Raw genomic sequence first — 21390 nt, 5'->3', positions numbered from 1 at the left:
CCAGTCTGCAGAGAGAAGGCCAAGTGGACTTCTGCTGGCTACTCTGGCTTGTGGCGCTTTGAGGGAGAACAGCTCAGACAAGACTCCTGACATCACATGCACCTATGGATTTCATTCATTCATTCATATTTTCACTATTTCCTAAGGGCCTACTATGTGCCAGATCCCTGGGTGGCACAAATAGTTTACACTCAACTGCCAATCTAAAGGTTGCCAGTTTGAACCCACCCAGTGGCACTGGGGAAGAAAGGCCTGGTGATTACAGCCAAGAAAACCCTATGGAGCAGTTGTACTCTGTAACAACACATGAGGTTACTATGAGTTGGAATCGACTTGACAGCAGTGGGTTTTCACTATGTGTCAGCCACTTCTGGGCACTGGGGTAAGTGTTAAATAAGATAAGCCAGATGGATTAGAGTGGGAGAGAAGGAAGAGAAATCAGCCAAAATAAGTCCCAGAATTGAGGCTTGAGCACTGTGTGGATGATAGTGTGCTTACTGGGAAGGGGATATAGGGGGACGCTGTTTCTGTCTATAGCAACTGAGAGTTCGATTTGGCCTTGTTGAGTTTGAGGTACCTATCAGACACTCTGAGAAGTTCTGGTGGCACAATAGTTAAGCTCTTGGCTGCTAACCAAAAGATTGGTGGTTCGAATCCACCCAGTGGCTCTGTAGGAGAAAAGACCTGGCAATCTGCTCCCATAAAGGTGGTTGTTATTGTTGTTCTTAGGTGCAGTTGAGTCAGTTCTGACTCACAGTGATCCTATGGACAACAGAACGAAACACTGTCTGGTCCTGTGCCATCCTCGTGATGATTGTTATGCTTGAGCCCATTGCTGCAGGCACTGTGTCAATCCATCTCCTTGAGGGTCTTCCTCTTTTTCACTGACTTTCCACTTTCCCAAGCATGATGTCCTTTTCCAGGAACTGGTCCCTCCTGATAACACATCCAAAATATGTGAGACAAAGTCTTGCCATCCTTGCTTCTAAGGAGCATTCTGGCTGTACTTGTTCCAAGACAGATTTGTTCATTCTTCTAGCAGTCCATGGCATATGCAATACTCTTTGCTGACACCACAATTCAAAGGATCAGTTCTTCTTTATTCATTGTCCAGCTTTTGCATGCATATGAGGCGACTGAAAACACTTAGGCTTGGGTCAGGCACACCTTAGTCCTTAAAGTGACACCTTTGCTTTTTAACACTTTAAAGAGGTCTTTTGCAGCAGATTTGTCCAATGCAACAAGTCGTTTGATTTCTTGACTGCTGCTTCCGTGGGTGTTAATTGTGCATCCAAGAAAATACCTACTTGGAATATACTCAAGGAAATCCTTAACAACTTCAATCTTTTCTCAGTTTATCATGATGTTGCTTATTGGTCCAGTTGTGAGGGTTTTTGTTTTACGTTAAGGTATAACCCATACTGAAGGCTATATTCTTTGATCTTCATCAATAAGTCCTTCAAGTCCTCTTCACTTTCAGCAAGCAAGGTTGTCTCATCTGCGTATCGCAGGTTGTTAATGAGACTTCCTTCAATCCTTTTGCCTCATTCTTCATATAGTCCAGCTTCTCAGATTATTTGTACAACATACAGATTGATTAAGTATAGTGAAAGCATACGACCCTTTCGCACACCTTTCCTGATTTTAAACCACGGAGCACATCCGCTTGTTCTCTTTGAACGACAGGCTCTTGATCAGTGTACAGGTTCCTCATGAGCACAATTAAGTGTTTTGAAATTCCCATCCTTCATAACATTGTCCATAATTTGTTATGATCCACATAGTCAAATGTCTTTGCATAGTCAATAAAACACAGGTAAACATCTTTCTGGTATTCTCTGCTTTCAGCCAAGATCCACCTGATATCAGTAATGTTATCCCTTGTTCCACATCCTCTTCTGGATCTGCTTGAATTTCTGGCAGTTCCCTGTTAATGTACTGCTGTAACCACTTTTGAATGATCTTCGGCAAGATTTTACTTGTATGTGATATTAGTGATATTGTTCAATAATTTCTGCATTCAATTGGATCACCTTACTTTGGACTGGGCACAAATATGATCTCTTGCTGGCCAGGTAGCTGTCTTCCAAATTCCTTGACATAGAAATTTCTGGCCAGGTAGCTGTCTTTCAAAAAATGAGTGAGCACTTCCAATGCTGCATTCCTTTGTTGAACATCTCAGTTGGTGTTCCATCAATTCCTGGAGCCTTGTTGATTGCCAGTACCTTCAGTGCAGCTTGGACTTCTTCCTTCAGTACCTTCAGTACCAGCGGTTCTTGATGATATGCTACCTCCTGAAATGACTGTATGTTGACCAGCTTTTTTGGTTCATTGACTCTGTGTATTCTTTCCATCTACTTTTGATACTTCCTGCATTGTTCAATATTTTGCCCGTAGAATCCTTCAATATTGCAACTTGGGGCTTGAATTTTTTATTCAGCTCTTTCAGCCGAGCATTTCTTCCTTTTTGGTTTTCTAACTCTAGGTCTTTGCACTTTTCATTATAATACTTTACTTTGTCTTCTCGAGCCACCCTTTGAAATCTTCTGTTCAGTTCTTTTATTTCATCATTTCTTCCTTTCCCGTTAGCTACTTGATGCTCAAGAGTACATTTCAGAGTCTCTTCTGACCTCCATTCCAGTCTCTTCTTTCTTTCCTGTCTTTTAATGACCTCTTGCTTTCTTATGTATGATGTCCCTGATGTCATTCCACAACTCGTCTGGTCTTCAGTCATTAATGTTCAATGCATCAAATCTATTCTTGAGGTGGTCTCTCAATTCAGGAGGAATACACTCAAGGTCATACTTTGGCTTATCGTGGACTTGTTCTAATAATCTTCAGCTTCGACTTGAACTTGCATATGAGCAATTGATGGTCTGTTCTGAAATTGATCCTTGGCCTTGTTCTGACTGATGATATTGAGCTTTTCCATCATCTCTTTCCAGAGATGTAGTCAATTTAATTCCTGTGTATTCCACCTGGTGAGGTTCATGTGTATAGTTGCCATTTATGTTGGTGACAAGGCATTTACAATGAAGAAGTTATTGGTCTTGCAAAACTCTATCATGTGATCTTCAACATTGTTTCTATCACTAAGGCCACATTTTCCAATTACTGTTCCTTCAACTACAACATTCCAATCACCAGTAATTATCAATACATCTCAATTGCATGTTTGATCAATTTCAGATGCAGAAGCTGATAAAAATCTTCAGTTTCCTCATCTTTGGCATTAGTGGTTGGTGTGTAAATTTGAATAATAGTCGAATTAACTGGTCTTCCTTGCAGGCATATGGGTATTATCCTATCACTGACAGTGCTGTACTTCAGGACAGATCTTGAAATGTTCTTTTTGATGATGAATGCAATGCCATTTCCTTCTTCAATTTGTCATTCCTGGCATAGTATACCATATGATTGTCCCATTCAAAATGGCCAATACCAGTTCATTGCAGCTCACTAATACCTAGGATGGAGCCCTGGTAGTGCAGTGGTTAAGAGCTCTGCTGCTAACCAAAAAGGTCAGCAGTTTGAATCCACCAGCCACTCCTTGGAAACTCTATGGGGCAGTTCTGCTCTGTCCTATAGGGCCACTGTGAGTCAGAATCAACTGGACAGCAATGGGTTGTTTTTTTTTTAATGCCTAGGACATCAGTGTTTATGTGTTCATTTAATTCCTGATGAATTCCAATTTTCCTAGGCTCATACTTCGTACATTCCATGTTCCAATTATTAATGGATGTTTGCAGCTGTTTCTTCTCATTTGGAGTCATGCCACATCAGCAAATGAAGGTCCTGAAAGCTTGACTCCATCCACCTCATTAAGGTCAACTCTACTTTGAGGTGATAGCTCTTCCCCAGTCATATTTTGAGTATCTTCCAACCTGAGGGGCTCCTCTTCCCGCACTATATCAGACAATGTTCCACTGCTATTCATAAGGTTTTCACTGGCTAATTTTTTCAGAAGTAGACTGCCAGGTCCTTCTTTCAAGTCTTTCTTAGTCTGGAAGCTCAGCTGAAACTTGCCCACCAAGGTTAACTCTGCTGGTATTTGAAATACCAGTGGCATAGCTTTTAGCATCACAGCAATATGCAAGCCACCACAGTGCAAACTGACAGACATGTGTGGCCCATAAAGATCACAGCCTAGGAACACTTTGGGGGCAGTTCTATCCTGCCACATGGGGTTGCTATGAGTTGAAAATCAACTTGACAGTACCAAACAACAAAGCACCTAATAACAATTGGACATCCTAGTGGAGATGTCAAGGAATCTCAGGGTGAATCTGGAGCCCTGGGAGACATGGCTCTCAGTGGCATGTGAAGCCCAGGGCTCTGTGGGGTCACCAGGGATGGTGTGTAGATGGAGAGGAGAAGGCCCTGCCCAGAGCACTGGGCTCACTAAAGCTTTGAGGTCAAGCCAAAGGGGTTCCAGGGCAAGGACTCAGACCCTCAAAGCTGAAGGAGACAGTGGAAATGTGAATGCTGGGAGGAAAGCCTAGAGTCAGGAGCTAGCCCTCTCAGGCAGGCAACCCCACTTTGAGGGCACTTAGGGCCTAGAACTGCTGGTCAGCTGTCCCCCATGGCACAGTACAGTGCCTAGAGCTGGAGGCTGTTCAATGAATGCTCAGTGAATGAATAATCAAGTACATTAGACTAAAAATGATTGGGAAAGCAGTATTAGGGTGCCAGTCTCAGACATAAGTCTAGGAACCCTCCAAAGATTTGGGGGTAATGGGGCCAGTCATAAGACTCCCCTAGGGGGCATCTTTCCCCACCCAGTGCCCCTTTTCCCCACTCCCCGACCAGCACTCTGACTCCTGTCACTCACCCTGACGGCACACGCCCTCCAGACCTTGGCTCTGTCCTCTGCGGGCCTTCGTCTGGCTCCTCCAAGGCCAGGGAGAGGGTGGTACCTGTGGAGCTGATGGTGCCAATGGCTGCTGGGCCAGGAAAGCCCTGAAGTCCTCCTGCAACAACCACAGTATTGCTCCTGTATTGACCTGACCCAGGCCCACAGGCATGGTTGGGGGAGAGGCATTCCCAAGAACCGAGGCAGGAGATCAAGAGGAAGTGGGAGAGAGGCCGGAGCCCCCAAAAGCAGTGAGAGCTGTGGTGAGACATCCACCAGGAAGCAAGGGGTGGAGGCAGGAATGAAGACCTCTAAGGTGAACAGGGCCCCTCCCTTAGTGTCAGGTGTTAGGAGCCCTCTACATGGTAAACCCATCGCCCAGCACAGAGCCTGGTACATGGTAGATGATTAGTAAATGAATGTGGAATGAATGTCATAAGTCACATCCCTTCTCTATCAAGGGACATATTGTTATCGTTGGGTGCTGTGGAGTCCATTTCGACTCATTGAGACCTCATGTGACAGAGTTGAACTGTCCCATAGGGTTTTCTAGGCCATAATCTTTACAGAAGCAGATTGTCAGGTCTTTCTCCCTTGGAGCCACTGGGTGGGTTCAAACCACCAACCTGTCTGTTGGGCCACAAGGGCTCCCTACAAAAAACTAAACCAAACCCATTGCTATCAAGCTGATCCTGACTCATAGCGACCCTATAGGACACCGTAGAACTGCCCCCTTGGGTTTCAAATGAGTGGCTGGTGGATTGGAACTGCCGACCTTTTGGTTAGCAACTGAACTCTTAACCACCGTGTCACCAGAGCTTCAAGGTCTCTCTAGTTGAGAGCAAAAGTCTATATTCTTAGAACAAAAACACAACCTTGTTGGTTGGAATTTCTAACTGCTTTAAAAATAGCCACTGTTCTGTAGCATCTATTACGTGCTGGTGATACAGAGATTATTCCATTTATTCCTATGAAATAAGTTCTATTGTTATTAAGTGGCCTCCCCAGATCTCACAGCTAATGAGAGGAGAAGCCTTGCCCTAAGCCAGGGAAGAGAGTGGCCACCTACCTCCTTAATCAACACCTAAAAAAAAAAAAAATTTTTTTATAGAGCAGACTCCAGGCCTGGAGGAGGTGAAGGTCTGGCCTGCCCAGAAAGGTCATCCCATCTCAGAGTAGGCGAGCTGCAGGAAGTGGTTAAGGGCAAGCCAGCAGCCAGCCGAGAGCCCACCCCCAGACGGAAACCACAACTTGGCATGTAGTGGGAGGGCCCTCAGGGTGAGGTGTTTTTTCACAGTGAGTGTGAGTAAAGGAGGGAGAGGGAAAGGAAAGTGTGTCTCTGTGTGGGGTGCAGTGGGCGGCCAGCAAAGCCAGGGGTGGCATCTGCATCTTCATAAATCATTATGGCCATCATCTCTCTGCTCCTGTTCCTCTGCTGTTTCCAAGCCCTCAATCCCCCTCAATCCAGCCCAGCCCCAGGGTTGCCAGAGCTGCAGATGCATTACGGCAAGTGTGTTGGGCAGGCCTGTCATCTGGTTATATTAACCTAAAAGTGAGGGGCTAAGTTGGTCACCTCAGATCACAGCATTGGGTACCCTAAGGCTGCTGATGCCCAGGATTTGTCCACAATCTGAGGACTCTTTCCAAGGGCAAAGAGGTGCTACCCTACACCCTTCAGCAGCCTGGCCTGCAGAGACCTATGGGGTCTGGGCTGGGGGAGGACTCAGGCACCAGAGGGCAAGCCCAGCACACCTTGTAGAAGCTCTGACCGCTGGCCACTATGCCCTCCGGATAGAGTATCTGCCTGGTCACAGGAGGTCTCAAGGGCAAGAACCCTTGCTGATTAATTCACCCATGCATTCCCCACAGTGCCTAGAACAGCACCTGGCATGTAATAGGTGCTCAATCAATGTTGAATGAAATGAAGATGTTGGAAGGGCCTGCCCATGTGGTTAGTGGCCATTTACTGCTCTAAAGCAGGTAACAAATCCTAAAGCTGCTGCCCCTTACTGCTCTGCTGAGAGTAAAATTTCCTAAAAGCCCAGACCTCCAGCAGCCATGAAGCTCAGAGCTTCTTCGCACGCCTCAGGGTTCCCAGCATTAACAGGCATGGGGGGATTACTCAATAAGCAAGGTAAGCACAGGCTTACTTGTGCTTACTTCTCTGATGTTGTAAAAAAAAAAAAAAAAAAACCATGTGAAATTGTTCACTTAAAAATTAGGAAGTAAGAACAAGTAAGCCTGTGCTTACCTTGTTACTGGGCCATCCATCCCTCTCAGGGATTGTAAATTTGAAAAGAGGCTTTGATTCTGTAGGAAGGCGATTGGGGTTCGGAGAGAGAGAGATGCCAGCCATGCCTAGAAGCAGAATCTTTGATGTGGTGAAAGAATGTGAAATTATTCACTACAGATGATCTGGTAAGCAGTACGGAGCCCTGGTGGCACAGTGGTTAACCATTTGGCTGCTAACCAAAAGGTTGGCAGTTCGAATCCACCAGCCACTCCTTGGAAACCCTATGGGGCAGTTCTACTCTGTCCTGTAGGGTCGCTATGAGTCGGAATCGACTCGATGGCCTCAAGTTATGGGTTAAGAGGACACCATCACCACCTCCCCAAGGTTCTGCCACCAGGCTGATGTTGAATTCTGCATCCAGCCCACAGGCCCCACCAGCTCCCCCCATGCCATATGCTGCTCTGAGAAGCTCCAAGAGGCTGTTGGAGTGGTGTGTAGCCTATACTATTTGACTATTAAAAGGAAAGGAAGTGACCAATGTCACTGATCATTATGTCTAGAAACTGGAATGGAAGCAGGTTTTGCTGTGTATATATCCATCAGAAATAAAAAAGGAAGGAGGTGAAGACTCTGAAACCCTGGTGTACCACAGACCAGCCTGGGCCATCTGCTCCACCTGGGCCATCTACTCCACCTGGGCACGAACCAATGGCACCCCCTTACCTTCTCTACTGTTCTCCGGCGGTGGCTCTGCCTCCTGGCTGCAGGGGCCCCTCTCCACCCTGCCCTCAGGAGTGGCTTCTCCCCAGGGCTCCTGCAGCCCCGGAGGCTCGCCGTTGTTGCAGTTGTTGGTGGACAGTGCCAGCAGTGGGCGCCTTACTTGGGGGCTGCGGGACTGGATCTGTGGGGGCATGCGCTCACAGGTCCTGGGAACCACACTTCTTGAAGAAGGCAGGGAAGTGTCCCCTGGGTCTCGGAGGTCACCCGCCCTGCAAGACCCAGCCAGGGCTGCCTTCCTGTGAGGCATAGGTGAGGAGGCTGTTTTTCTTGAAGAGGGAGGGGTTGGCACCCGGCCTTCTGAGGAGAGGGAAGCCACTGGCTGCTGCGCTTGGTGGGGGGCAGAGGGCTCTGCATGGCTCTGTTCCAGAGAGAAACTGGAGGCAGTTTCCAGAGACTCATGGCTTTCTATAACCTGGGCTTGTCTGCCTGGCCCTGACAGCTGAAAATTCATGGATGAGGTGGTGGCATAGGCTGTCCTGCATGGAGGTGGGGAGTCTGCCAGGTGAGCCCCGGGATTTCCCAGCCCAGGTCCATGTTGCCACTGGGGCCCTAGGGAAGCCCTCTTAGATTCCAGGGCAGGAGGCTTAGGGACAGCATCTTCTCTGGAACACAGAGTTCCTGCCGGCGTGTGTCCTCTGCCTTCTTTCCCCTCATCTCCAACCTCCACATGGTCAACATCAGGCAGGCGATGCTGGGCCTCAGGGCCCCTGGGCAGTTCCATCTTCCTGGACAACCTGTGGCCCTCTCTAGGCCTGGAGGCCCGCGTTCGGCCTCGCGTCCTGCTGGGCTGAGAGATCCCAAGCTCTTCACCGACGGTCCTGCAGCTGTGGGAGGTGTCAGTGCTGTCCAGGGCTGAGTCCACCTCCTCCGGGCGCACAGTGTCTCCGATGTGCGTTTCCCGGATCCATTCCGCGTGGAGCCCCGGCTCAGCAAAGAGGAACCTGACTGGGGAGCTCAGGCCCCTAGAGCTATGGGACTCCGCCAGCACCCCTTCCACCCCACAGGCAGCTTCAATTTCCTGGAGGATCCTTGGGTTTGGGGGCGCCCTCCCCTCCATAGGGCGTTGCTGTTCGATACAGTTGCCACAGGCTCGGCATTTCCTCTCGCTGTTCGGAGGAGGCAGGGGCGGCGGCGGCAAGCCCCAGCGGTGCAGCCTGCCTGCAAGCCTATGGAGTGCCCCTTCCCCTGCGTCCCTGCGCCTTTCGCCCCCGTTGACGTAGTTGGTGAGGTCTGGCTTGGAGCGCAGAGGGCCCTGGTCCACTGCCTGCAACACCGAGTTCAGCACCTGGCGCTGGCGCTGCTGCTGTCGTTCCAGGTACCGGGACTCGACGTCGCCGGCAGACTCATCCTCAAAGCGAACGTGGGACGATGGGGAGGCACTCTGCTTCGGCCACAGCCCACTGCTAGACTCCCCGCTGGAGGAGTCACTCAGGTTCCCGTTCTGGGGGCTGTCTCGGGAGGGAAAGGTCACCCTCGGGTCCAAGGCTGGGCTTCTCCGGTGGTCTCTGATGAAGACAGAAGAGAGATCACAGGCAGAAGATAGGAGACCCCCACACCAGCCGCACCCCTTTACCCTGGGGTGTGGTCTCCCAGTGCTCTTTAGTCACTACAACCCACAAAGATACCCCAGTTCGGGTTCCTGGGAGTCAGGCAGCAAAACAGAGTCGTTCACAAGCCCATCATGGTCTTAAGGTGCAGCACTAGCCAAAATCAACACTGCCTTCCCTACAAAGGTCCTGCCGTGTCGCCCTGCCTTATCTCCTACCCCTCCTGTGAGGGCTTCTATATCATGCAGCTTAAAAGTGCCCTGGTTCGTTATTAAAAAAAACCTCAGGTCGGTTGTGACTCACAGTGACCCCACAGACAAAGGAGAACTCCCGCAGCGAACTGCCCCATAGGGTTTCCAAGGAGCAGCTGGTGGATGGAACTGCCAGTCTTTTAGTTAGTAGCTGAGCTCTTAACCACTGTCCTACCAGGGTTCTGTCTGCCTTGAGAATTACGCTCTTTTAAGAACTATCTGTATGGGATCGAAGTGACAACAGCCACTTGAAAGATCAGATAGGAACCTTAAGGGGGCAGTGAGTTTATGTTAAGGGGGGAAGAACAACTTAGAAAAGGAGGGTGAGAATGGTTGCACAACTCAAAGAATGTGATCACTGTCACTGAACTGTGCATGTAGAAACAGTCGAATTGGTGTGTGTTTTGCTGTGTATATTCTCAGCAACAACCAAGTGCATCCATTCAAGCACTGAGGGCTCTGCTGGAGTGTGACACTGGATGTTTATGAGATGTTTACGCTGCCCTGGAACGCAACGGGCAGTGGGGACCTGCATACCTGCACCTAGTCAGGACTCCAGTGGTTTTCCCCAATAAACACTGCTCCAGGAGGAATTTTTTTAAAAAAAGGACTACTGGTAAACCAGTGAATTCATCTGCTTTGGGACTTGGGCTTATCTTGTGCTTAAAAGGGCTGCCTTGAGGAATACTGAAGAGTTTAGTGTCAGTCATCCTGTTTTCTGCAACTCACATTCAGGCAGACCTGCATATCCATTGCAGTAGCTACCTGCAAAGCCCCAGTACTTACAGGAATCCATGAAAAGATTTAAATTTTTTTTTTAATCAGAAGAAAATAAACTTTAAGTCAAGTAAAATATCTTAATATATAATATATATTAACTATATAATAAATATATATTAAAATAACATATAATTATAATATATATTATATATAATATTGTATACATTATAATATATATTCATCTTTAAACCAACATAGTCATAGAAATGTAATTTTTAATTTTTTATGGAGAAAGGGACCCATGAAGGCTAGAGTACCTAGGGCCCATGGAAGCCGCAATGTGGCCCTGCATTCAGAGGGGGGTTTGTAGTTGAGAGGCGTGAACGGTAGTGGGATCAGCAAGGTGGTGAAGATGGTGCAGGGTCTCACTGTTTGCGTCCACACGGTCGGGGGAGGGGGATTCTCTCTAACTGTGGTGGTGACAGTTATCCTTGGCTGGTTTCTGTTGGGAAGCACTGGAGTTCAACACTCTGACCCTGAGAAACCACATGAGGGTTCTGGGCTCCCACCTGCACTTGTATCTGTTTTAGCCCTACAGGGCCTGAGGAAGGTTTTGTGGGACCATCAGTATGCTATAGGATCACTGTGTATGTGGAGTCCATGGATCAGCCTTCCAGAAGCACTCTGGCCCCTCCGATAGCCCAAGGAAAGGAAAGTCTAGCCAGAGACACAGCGTCACCTCACTCCACAGAAACAGGACTCCAATGAGCAGAAGCTCTGCCCTCACCTCCCAGGCAAGACACCCACGCTAACCAGGCCAACCCTGCCCAGAAAATGCCACTTGGAGTTTAGGTACATCCCCTTAGACACAACAATCCCTATGCAGGCCCCAGAGGGTGATACCCTGCTCTGCTCACAGGATGTGGGTTGGCATGTTCTGGAGAAAAAAAGAAAACAGCCCAGCTTTAAGGGCAGGACGTTCTTAACCTAATAAGGGGGTCCAGGTCCCATTAGCTACCTTACTGACCAGAACTTTTACATACAACATGGTGAACTGAAGCATCCCTAAAATTCACTTAAAAGATTGAAATACAATTTTTGTTTTAAAAGGTGAAATGAAGGAGAGCTTAATCATATAAGGTGTCTTCAACCCAATTATTCAAACCCAGAGGCGCCCACCAGCCGTGCTGGTAACAATGCCTAAAGAGAGGGTGAGGACTTTGGCAACAAGTGCAGAGTGAATAGGCACTTGAGCAGCAAGCAGACCCCATTCCTGCCAAGCTCATCAAGATGGGGCCACAGCAGACACCTTAGCAATCATTCCTCTTGGAAAGCATTTTAGTCTGAGCTCAGAACCTCTGCAGTAGTCCTGGAATTGTATGGCCTTCATAAGGAGCCCTCTTTCTAGAATCCCACTTTCTACAAGAATGCAGTCCTAACCACATAATCCATGCGAGATATGCAAGCTCTACAGAGTCTTAACATACCCATTATCTTTCACAGGACAATAGCACTTAGGTATCACTCTTGCAGATGTTACCCCTCCATCTTGTAGCTGTGCTCTGCCCTCTTGGGACTAGGAACACTGTCTTAGTCATCTAGTGCTGCATTAACAGAAGTTCTACAAATAGATGGCTTTAACTAAGAAAAATTTATTTCTTCACAGTAAAGTAGGCTAAAAGTCCAAATTCAGGGCTTCAGCTCTAGGGGAAGCCTTTCTCTTCCTCTTTAACCACAGGCAGAGATCATGATTTATAACACATAGGAAAATCACAAAATGGAGGACAACCACACATGGCCTACCAAGTTGACACATATTTTGGGGGGACACAATTCAATCCGTTACACTCCATCCTTTGGCCCTCAAAAAATTCATGTCTTGCTACATGTATGACACATTCGCCCCATCATATCATAGTAAAGTCTTAAATCAAGTCCAAAATCCCAAAACTCCTCTTCCTCTGTGAAATCTAAAATACAAGTTATCTGCTTTCCAAAGGTACAATGGCAGAACAGGCACAAGCTAGACATCTCATTACAAATGGAAGAAACTGGAAGAAAAGAAGGAATAACAGGCACCAAGCAAGTCAGCAGAACACATTACATTAGCCCTCAAGGCTTTGAAAATAATCTGTTCTCCAGGACAATTTATACAATGGCCCTCCCCTCCAGACTCGGGGTATTGGCCACACTCTCCAGACTGAGTGGAGGCCCCTCAGCTGGACTTCAGCTCCGCCCTCCATGCCCACGGGGACGGAACTCTTGCTGCCTCAGCTTTAGGCTGCTGCATTCTCCTCGTCCATCTGAGTGGTGACTCCACCCTTAGAAACACCAGAGGTCATGGCTCCACCCTTTGAAAACCAAGAGGTTGTGGCTGCACTTTTTGAGACTGAGGCAGCTCCACTTCTTGTGTTCCTTGTCTCTTCAGCTTCCGCTTCTTGGTTTCTTGGCCCCTCGGCAATTCGGGCCTCATGCCTGCATCTGCCCTGCTGGGGCAAGTGTTCCAAAGCTCTGTAGCTCCGCCGATAAGTGTCTGGAGGCACCCCACTCTGCCAGGAAGCCTCCTGTGCACAGGGACTCAGCTCTCTCACTCTGCGGGTCGGCTCCAGCGCTATCTGGTGCTGGCCTCCTGGTTCTGCTGCTGCTGGTTCTCTGCTGCTGCCACTTCTCTGCAGCTGACGCTTCTCTGCTGCTGCTGGTCCTCATTCACTGCCACTCCTCTATCCATTCACAGTTTCAAAACTGCTTCCACATTTTAGGTATCTTTTACAGCAGCACCCCACTCTCTTGGTACCAAATTCTGTCTTAGTCATCTAGTGCTGCTATAACAGAAATACTACAAGTGGATGGCCTTAACGAAGAGAAATTTATTTCTTCACAGTAAAGTAGCTGTAAGTCCAAATTCAGGGCATCAGCTCTAGTGGAATGCTTTCTCTCTCTGCTGGCTGTGGAGGCAGGTCTTTCTTGTCAGTCTTCCCCTGGACTAGGAGCTTCTCCATGCAGGAACCCTGGGTCCAAAGGACGCACTCTGCTCCTGGTGCTTCTTTTTTGGTGGTAGGAAGTCCCTAACTCTTTGCTTGCTTCCCTTTCCTTTTATCTCTTGCAGGATAAAAGGTGGTGCAGACCACACCCCAGGAAAACTCCCTTTACATTGGATCAGGGATGTGACCTGAGCGAGAGTGTTACATTTCACCCTAATCCTCTTTAACCACAGGCAGAGATCATGATTTATAACACATAGGAAAATCACAAAATGGAGGACAACCACACATGGCCTAACAAAGTTGACACCAACATAGGTGTGCCTAGTCCCGAAATGGCAGGAGCTTGTGCTGCCAGGTGCTGCTCAATTTCTACTTCGATTTGCTTCTAGAAAATGCAGCTACTGCTAAGCGACCTTCTCATGTCCCGGAAAAGCCCTATCTGTTAAGGCTTTCCCCAGCTACCTCCAGCTAGACCTAGGTTAAAGAAGGCCTTCTGGAGATTGCTCTGCCTGCCCCTGCTCTTCCATCATCTTTCACCAAGCAGTTCTTTAGAAGGAGCGATCCATCTGGGCTGGGTGTGGGGCCTGCTGCATCTGACTGAGGCCTGGGGCCTATGTGGCATGGCCGTGTTAACACAGCATGGCCCTCCAGGGTGATTTGACAGAGCGCGTCCTTTAGAAGCATCTGCAGCAAACCATCTGGCGTTGATTTTTCAGCTATGCCCTCTGAGGATTCACCAGGGCTGCCAAGTCATAGTAATTCTTTTCTGGACACAACAGCTGCTAAAGTGGGTCACCTTGCATTTTTACAGCATTTCTACAACAGAAGCCTGGCAAAAGGGAGCCTACTTTAAAGCAGTGCTTGGGGTTCTTGTGAGCTGCTCCAGTGATTTGGGGAAGAGGAAATGATCCAAGAGTACATTCACACAATAAAGTCTCTTTTGCAGATAATCTTGCCTTGAGGCTAACCAGCTGACCAATGTACCTACACAAAACAGAACAGGAAAGTTCCTTGGAAGTCCGAGGCTTCTGGGCCTCATATACATATGTGGGGAAGAATAGTTTGGATGCCTCCAAGAAGCCATGTCCATTCCCAAGAATGTCCTCTAGCCAGAGGGGGAGACAAGGCACAATATGTAGAAATGAAAGTAAGGGTAGTCTGCTTGGCACCCTCTGACAGGATTTAGGGTCTCCTGGGCCCCTCTCCTAAGGGATGCTGCCCAGCGGCAACCTTTGTCTCTGCTATGATGGAGTTATCTCAGTGGTTCCTTAAAGGTCCTTGGACTCTAATGAGGAGGCTCAGCATCCACCACTGAGAACATGTGCTTCAACGAGAAATCTGACAGCGACTATGCGTGGTGGTTGCACAACATGATTAATGTAATCCACATCACTAAATCGTACGCCTGACAGATGTTGAACTGGCAAATGTTCTGTTATATATATATATTTTACAACAATAATAAAGAAAAAAGAACACGTCCTACAAAGAATCCTCGCTCGCTCTACTGTCACGTGGTGATGGAAACAGGCAAACCTAACATGCCTACTGTGCCAGTGAAGCCACAGACCTTGTCAGGTGAAGAGATGGTCCTGCTGGGGTCTGGTGTGATTTGGCATGGCCCGTCAGCCTCGTTTCAGGCCGAGGCATGTGACAGCGAGCCAGCTCCAGTGTGGTGGAAAACTCTACATGTGAGTGGTTCCATAGGGCATACCATACGCAGGACACGCATGAAGATGGGAACAGGAAGTGTCACTCAGAGGAGCAGTCATATATGTGACGTGCTGGTCTGTATGTCCTTGAACTTGTTCTTTTCCCATCTCTTTATCCTTTATGAGAGCACCCTCACCTTTGGCTCCCACATCATCAAATCTGCAGCTCTGACCTCTCTCTTCCTCTACCATTCCTGTATCCAATTGCTTATGGGCATCTCCAGTGGGTGCTCTGTGGGGACAGTGGAAATGTCCTCTCGAAGCCTGACCCTGCACCTAGGCTTTGCCCCTCTGCTAAGGCTCCAGCAAACATCAAGACACCAGGTCAGAACCCTGGGCTCCATTCTGGATGCCTCCCCTTCTCATGCTTCCCACATCCAGTAAATTAAGTATTAATGCTAAGAGCTAACAGTCATATAGCGCTCACTCTGTGCCAGATAAAGAGCCCTGGTGGCACCAATGGGTAAACACTCAGCTGCTAAGTAAAAGGTTGGCAGCTCAAACCCACCCAGCAGCTCTGTCGGAGAAAGACCTGGCGACCTGCTTCTGTAAAGATGACAGCCAAGAAAACCCTATGGGGCAGATCAACTCTGTAATATGTGGGGTCTCTATGGGTTGAAATGGACTTGACAGCACCTAACAACAACGTGCCTGATGCCGCTTTAAACACTTTATGTGTATTCATATAACACAACCCTGTAAGACAGGCATGACTGTAATTCCCATTTTGCAGATGAGGAAACTGAGGTGCAGAGACTCTGCCAAAGGCATACAGCTAGTTAAGTGTCAGAGCCAGAATTCAAACTTGGGTGGTCCGGTTCTAGGGTCTTAACCACTTCTCTGACGCCTCATTAAGCCTGGCTGCCTCCAGCTCTTGGGGATCGCTTGTCTGCACACTAGCCTCCCCCTTGTCCCTACCTGAGTGGCTCAGGCCTTATCATGCCTCACCAGGACCACAGCAGCAGCCTCCTCATAGCCCAACACATCCCTGCAGCCAGAACAGCTTTACTGAAAAGCAAATGTGATCATGCTATTCATCTGCTTAAAATCTGTCAGTGGCTCCTGATCTATTACAGGAGGCATTTAAATCGCTCGGAGGGCCTGGAGGCCTCCATGGCGGCCACTGCCAAGCTCCCTAGCCTTCATGCCATGCACCCTGGCATGTCCTCATGCTCCAAACACTTAACCATTGTGCCACCAAGCCTCCTTCTACTACAGCCCCCAGGGAGCTCAGATTATGTTTCATCCATCTTCGTATCTCAATGTCCAGCTCAGTGCCTGGCACTCAGTAGGCCCTCAGTAATACTGTGTTGACTGGCTAAATGAATGAAAGCAGGTGACTGACATGGGGGGAAATCCCACAAAGGGAGGTGTGAACAGCGGCATTTTGGCTACAGCCCACGTCTTCTCCCCCTGACGCTGCCTGGCCACAGTCCTCCCGGGCTCGTCTGGCTTGGCCCCACTCACCGGCTGCCTGAGGCAATGGTGGGCACGATGTCGTGGCTGGCCCGGAGGGGCCGGGTCCTGGCTTTCATGCGGGCATGCTGCAGCAGGTGCTTGGCTTCCTCACATCTGGGGCTCAGCCCAGTCTCCGGCTTGGGACCAGAGGTCCTGCAGGGTGGCACGCAAGCCAGAGCGGGCGAGGAGGGATTAGAAGAAAATAACACGGATTAGGCGGGCTTTCCCAGCGTTGAGCACTGGCTCTGCCAGAGAAAGCCCTGCATGTGCAGCCTTCCTCCTCCAGCGCCCACAGGCTGCCCAGCTGGGCCCGGGGCCTGGAAAGTGCCCCAGCAGCTCTGGGCAGGGGTGGACATCTGCTCGGGGACTGGAGACAGAGACCCCAGGAGGATCTAGAAAAGGGTGGGGGAGTCTCTAGATTATTCTATTGCTCCTTCCCTGAGCACACAGTGGGAGCTATCTGGGAGGAAGAGGGAGGAGAGGACCTGGGTGTTGGGCTGGGCCCGTGCCCAGACAGATGGTCTTTACACGCACCATCCTCTCTCTCTGCTGTCTCTCTCCACACCCACATGGCAACCCACTCAAATACACGTGCGCACTGTCCTGAGCTCCCACCCCACACTCAGGAATCAGGATTCTGCCCATCACAGGTCTGGTCCTTTGAGGGAATGACATTTTTATAAATCCTAGTGTTTTCTGCCTCAGTCCCAATCGAAGTCTGCCAGGCATCAGCTCAGGACTCACAGGCTCAGGGCTGAGAAAAATTGAGCTGAATCCAGACAAAGTCAGCAAATGGCTTGTTTTTCATAATAATAAGGGTCCTAAACAGCCCTCCACCCCACCTACCACCAGATGTGCTGCCTCCCCTGGCTGGTCCTGCTGAAAGTGACAGCAGCTCTTTTTCTAAGCTGTCTCCCAGAGGTGACAATATAGCCAGCGTGGACACAGCAATCACAGCAGCCCACCGCCTCCCACTGACAAGATGTTTTTTTTCCACCGAGCGCTGTCTCCCCAGCCAGGCTGCTGAGGGCAGGTGCTGCTCTGCTTGACAGACGAGGGTACTGTGGAGCCAGGAGGAACATTCACACAAAGGCTCAAGGTCGAACACCAATTGAGAGCTCGGAGCAGAAGACCGCCAGCCCTACCGCCTCCGGCATCGTTCCTGCTCCTGCCCTGGGTCCCACAGCAGGCTGAGGATGTTTGTGGCTGGGGTCAGACACACTCTTTGATGTGACTTCAGTAGCTCCAGTGGCTGCCCCCAGCAGAGGCAAATGGCCCCTGTCCTCACTGTCATGTGTGCTGAGCTGTCCTCACCAGGGAGGGTCCACAGAAAGAGAACTAGGGAGGGTAGAGGCTGAGCCAGGCCTACTTCTCAGACCTGCAGCCACCCAGCCCCACATGCATCCTTACTCATCCCATATGCACCCAGAGAAAAGAAACAGGGCAGATAGTTTCCTGGATGACACAGACATGAACAGAAAATGGCACAACTCTGAGGCCTCCAGCGAGAAGGCCTCCTTGGGGCATCCTTGGCCAAACTCCGGGCAGACTATGGTTTTTTGTTGTTGTTGTTTATGCTCATTATTTGCACCTAACCCTGCTTTGGAGCCAGAGGAAAAGAAAGAACTGCTAGAATAAAGATACCATCTGTGCATCTGAACCCTGGCAGGACCCAGGCATGGCTTTGGAACAAGGAGGGCTTTACCGCTGTGATGTGGAAGAGAGTCCCAGGCCTGCTACCCTGTGAAGCCTCCTTTGGTAGCAGAGGCCTCCCTCTGCACAGCTTCCCAAGCAGGCAGCTCCTCCAGCACACTGCTGAGAGCAGCTGTGCTGCTGGGGCTCCAGCTCAACAGCAGAGATAATGAGGGTGCCAGCTCGGAGAGCCACCCCTGCAGCCGCGGGCCTCTGGCTGGCAGCCTGCTTGCTCCGAGCCTTCCGGTGACAGCTGTGGCTCCCTGGCTGTCAGATGGCATTTGTCACAAGACCTGGTGGGCAGGCAGGAGGGCCCCCAAGCAGCTGGCCAGATGCTGCCAGGGTCGGCCTTGCCTCCTGGTTTTTAGGCCATTTTCCAACTTTGCTGTTTCCATTCTGCTCTCTGCACTTGGAGCTGTTAATATATATATATATTTTTTCATCAGCTGCCCTGATCCGGTTCCTGGCAGACAAAGCTGCTTTCTCCGCTGATTAGAAAATCAGGGCTTTTATGGGGCTTGGAGGCATCCGTGCAGTAACACACTAAGAGGGGGGGAGAGTGTCAGGCACCTTCACAGATTGAAGCCCAGGGCAACAGAGCAGAGGACTTCCCTGGAGAAGGGAGGTGGCCTCTGTCCCAAGGGGCAGGGAGCGAGGAGGTATACTGTTGTGGAATGCTGAGCCTGTCCAGTCTAACTGCCCACTTCCTTCCACCAACACCATCCTGTATTGGTCTAATGAAGCCACCCGAGGAGCACCCAGCCCCCACAGGCAGGCAGGCTCACATTCTTCCACATGAGGGAGGCTCTCCAGAGTGATCTGACCCTGGCCTCTACCAAGGGCACATAGCCCTGGAGCCAACCCTTCCCCCTATGGACTGTAACCCATGAGCCCAGCTCTGACAATTCCCCTGGGAACTTCTGGAAGCATTAGGACAGGCAAAAGCAATTTTCCACCTAAGGATAGACAGCCTTTGCTACTCTCTTAGAAGTCTGCACATCTGGGGCCCATTGCTCAGGGGTAGGGTCAGGGATAAGGCAACTGGGTGATTTTCTGCCTTGGGCCTCAGTTTCCCCATCTGTAAACTGTGGAAGTTGGATAGGGGAGAGGATTCACATTGTTACTCTGAGTCTGGGTCTTTGGCCATGCAGCCTCGTGTGCCAGAGTACAGTAGGGGTCCTGAGGTCCTCTCCCTTGGGGGGTTCACACCAAAGCCATTTATCCCTCAAGGAGCAGCAAAGCCTACAAAGGGCGAATTTGGAGGGTAAACTCTAGTTCCATGGGAGTAGCCCTTTCCTCGGCCACATCCGAAGTTGCTGCACAAGGACAAAAGGCAGTGTGTGGTCCCCTCCCCCTCTGATCTCTCCATCTGAGCAAGTTTCCTGGTGGGAGGACGTAGGGGCTAAGCTCTGGCTAAGCTCTCACCACCAGGCAGGTCAGGATCCTACTCAGAAGAACTACCATTTCTCAACTAGCCAGGGAGGTCAAGGGGACAGAGTGGCCTCTCTCTGCAGCCATCATAATCCTGGATTAGAATAATAGTGCCAGCGAGCCTGGGTTTAACCCTTCCATCTCAGGTGCATGAGTCAAGAATACATTTTGGAATGTAAAGCAATGTGACATTTCTCAGATTCCTGGACGCAGCAGGTAGGGGTGGGGGTGGGGGGGACATACAGCGTACATGAAAAAGGAGCCCTGGTGTTACAGTGGTTAAGTGCTCAGCTGCTGACCAAAGGGTTGTCAGAGCCCACCCAGCAGCTCCCCAAGAGAAAGACCTGGCATTCTACCCCCGTGAAGATTATAGCCAAGAAAGCCCTATGGAGCAGTTCTACTCTGTCACATGGGATTATTATGAGTTGAAATGGACTTGACAGCACCTAACAACAACAACAAATATATAAACCCTTTGGCTTAGCATTTGTTTCATTTCTATTTATTATAAAGCTTTTTGATGACCAAGGATAGAACTATGTGCAGTTTCCCTTGTGAGAACTTAAGGAAAAGGTATGCCAGAATTGATTCTGGATTGTGTTTTTTATGAGGGCAGGGACCTTGTCTTTGAGTTGCTTTTATGCTTGGTTGCCAAGAGCCTTACACAGAGGAGTCTAGGGCACTGACAACGAAAGGCTAGAGCAGTGGTTAAAAGCATGTTTCAGGGGCTGCCTACCCAGGTTCTAACCCCTCAGCTGCCACTTACCAGCTGTGCTATCCTGGACAGGTTACTTAGGGGTTAAGCCTCAGTTTCTGCATCTGCTAAATAAGGGCTCAGTTGTCCTTAAAGATAAGTGAGATTGATACCCTTTAAGAGCTTAGCATTGAGCTGGCCATTTGGTAGGATTCAATAAATGTTAACAGTCATTATTACTATTATCACTATACATTTTAATATTATTTTTATCATCATTTGTTTTTGTTAACTCTCTTACAAAGGGAAGGATAGAATCCCTGAACATTAACTAAAATTACCTGCCAAGTTCACCTTGTGGTCTGCAAGGGGAACCGAAACCAAATGCCATCACGGCAACCCAGTTTGTGTCAGAGTAGAACTGTGCTCCATGGGGTTTTTAACAGTTGATTTTTTTCAGAAGTAGATTGACAGGTTTTTCTTCTGAGGCCCCTCTGGGTGGACTCAAACCTCTAATTTTATGGTTAACCGTTTACACCACCCAGAGACTCCCAGCAAATGGAAGCTGTGCCTAATTACCATATCGGGTGATTGGAAGTGATAAACCATCCTGTAGCTAGAGAGAGATAGGTGGTTTTGCTCTAGACTTTCAAAAGCCTTTGACAATAAAAAGCTCCATAGAAAAGACAATTTCCCTAAAATGAGTCACCATAGAACGGGGAGTCGCAGGAGGCTGTTTGGTAAGAGGGAAGCTGATGCCAAGACAATAAACAGGCCCTCTCTCAGCAGAGCAGCCCTGGCGGTGCAGTGGTTAAGAGCTAGACTGCTAATCAAAAGGTTGGCAGTTCGAATCCACCAGCTGCTCCTGGGAAACCCTATGGGGCAGTTCTCAATTGAATCGACTGGGTGTCAAGGGGTCTTTCAGCAGACCTTCCTTAAGAATGGCCCCTGTTAGGGCCTGCCTCCTTTAGCACCTTTATAAAGGATCTGCGTGGAGGTGCAAAGAGCTTTCCTAAGACAATGGCCTCTTTCTTAG

At 49.2% G+C, this 21390-nt stretch overlaps 1 protein-coding gene across 6 annotated transcripts in view; it reads right to left on the bottom strand.

Moving 5' to 3' along the window:
- Window positions 1-21390, bottom strand: part of KIAA1614 (KIAA1614 ortholog) — a 55294-nt gene that overhangs the window by 22906 nt on the left and 10998 nt on the right. For 5 of the 6 annotated variants that reach the window (XM_049867978.1, XM_049867977.1, XM_049867983.1 and 2 more), the window contains exons 4-6: window positions 16547-16690; window positions 7809-9370; window positions 4832-4970 (exon numbers count right to left, since the gene is read on the bottom strand). In XM_049867978.1, the coding sequence (XP_049723935.1) occupies window positions 4832-4970; window positions 7809-9370; window positions 16547-16690 (1845 nt within the window). The remainder of the gene's footprint in view (window positions 1-4831; window positions 4971-7808; window positions 9371-16546; window positions 16691-21390) is intronic. The other variant, XM_049867979.1, reaches the window with a different exon arrangement.

This window comes from Elephas maximus, chromosome 24 (assembly GCF_024166365.1).
Source record: "Elephas maximus indicus isolate mEleMax1 chromosome 24, mEleMax1 primary haplotype, whole genome shotgun sequence".
NCBI classification, from domain to species: domain Eukaryota; kingdom Metazoa; phylum Chordata; class Mammalia; order Proboscidea; family Elephantidae; genus Elephas; species Elephas maximus.
The sequence above is the reverse complement of the archived record's forward strand: the minus strand, read 5'-3'. Positions and strand labels throughout refer to the sequence as shown.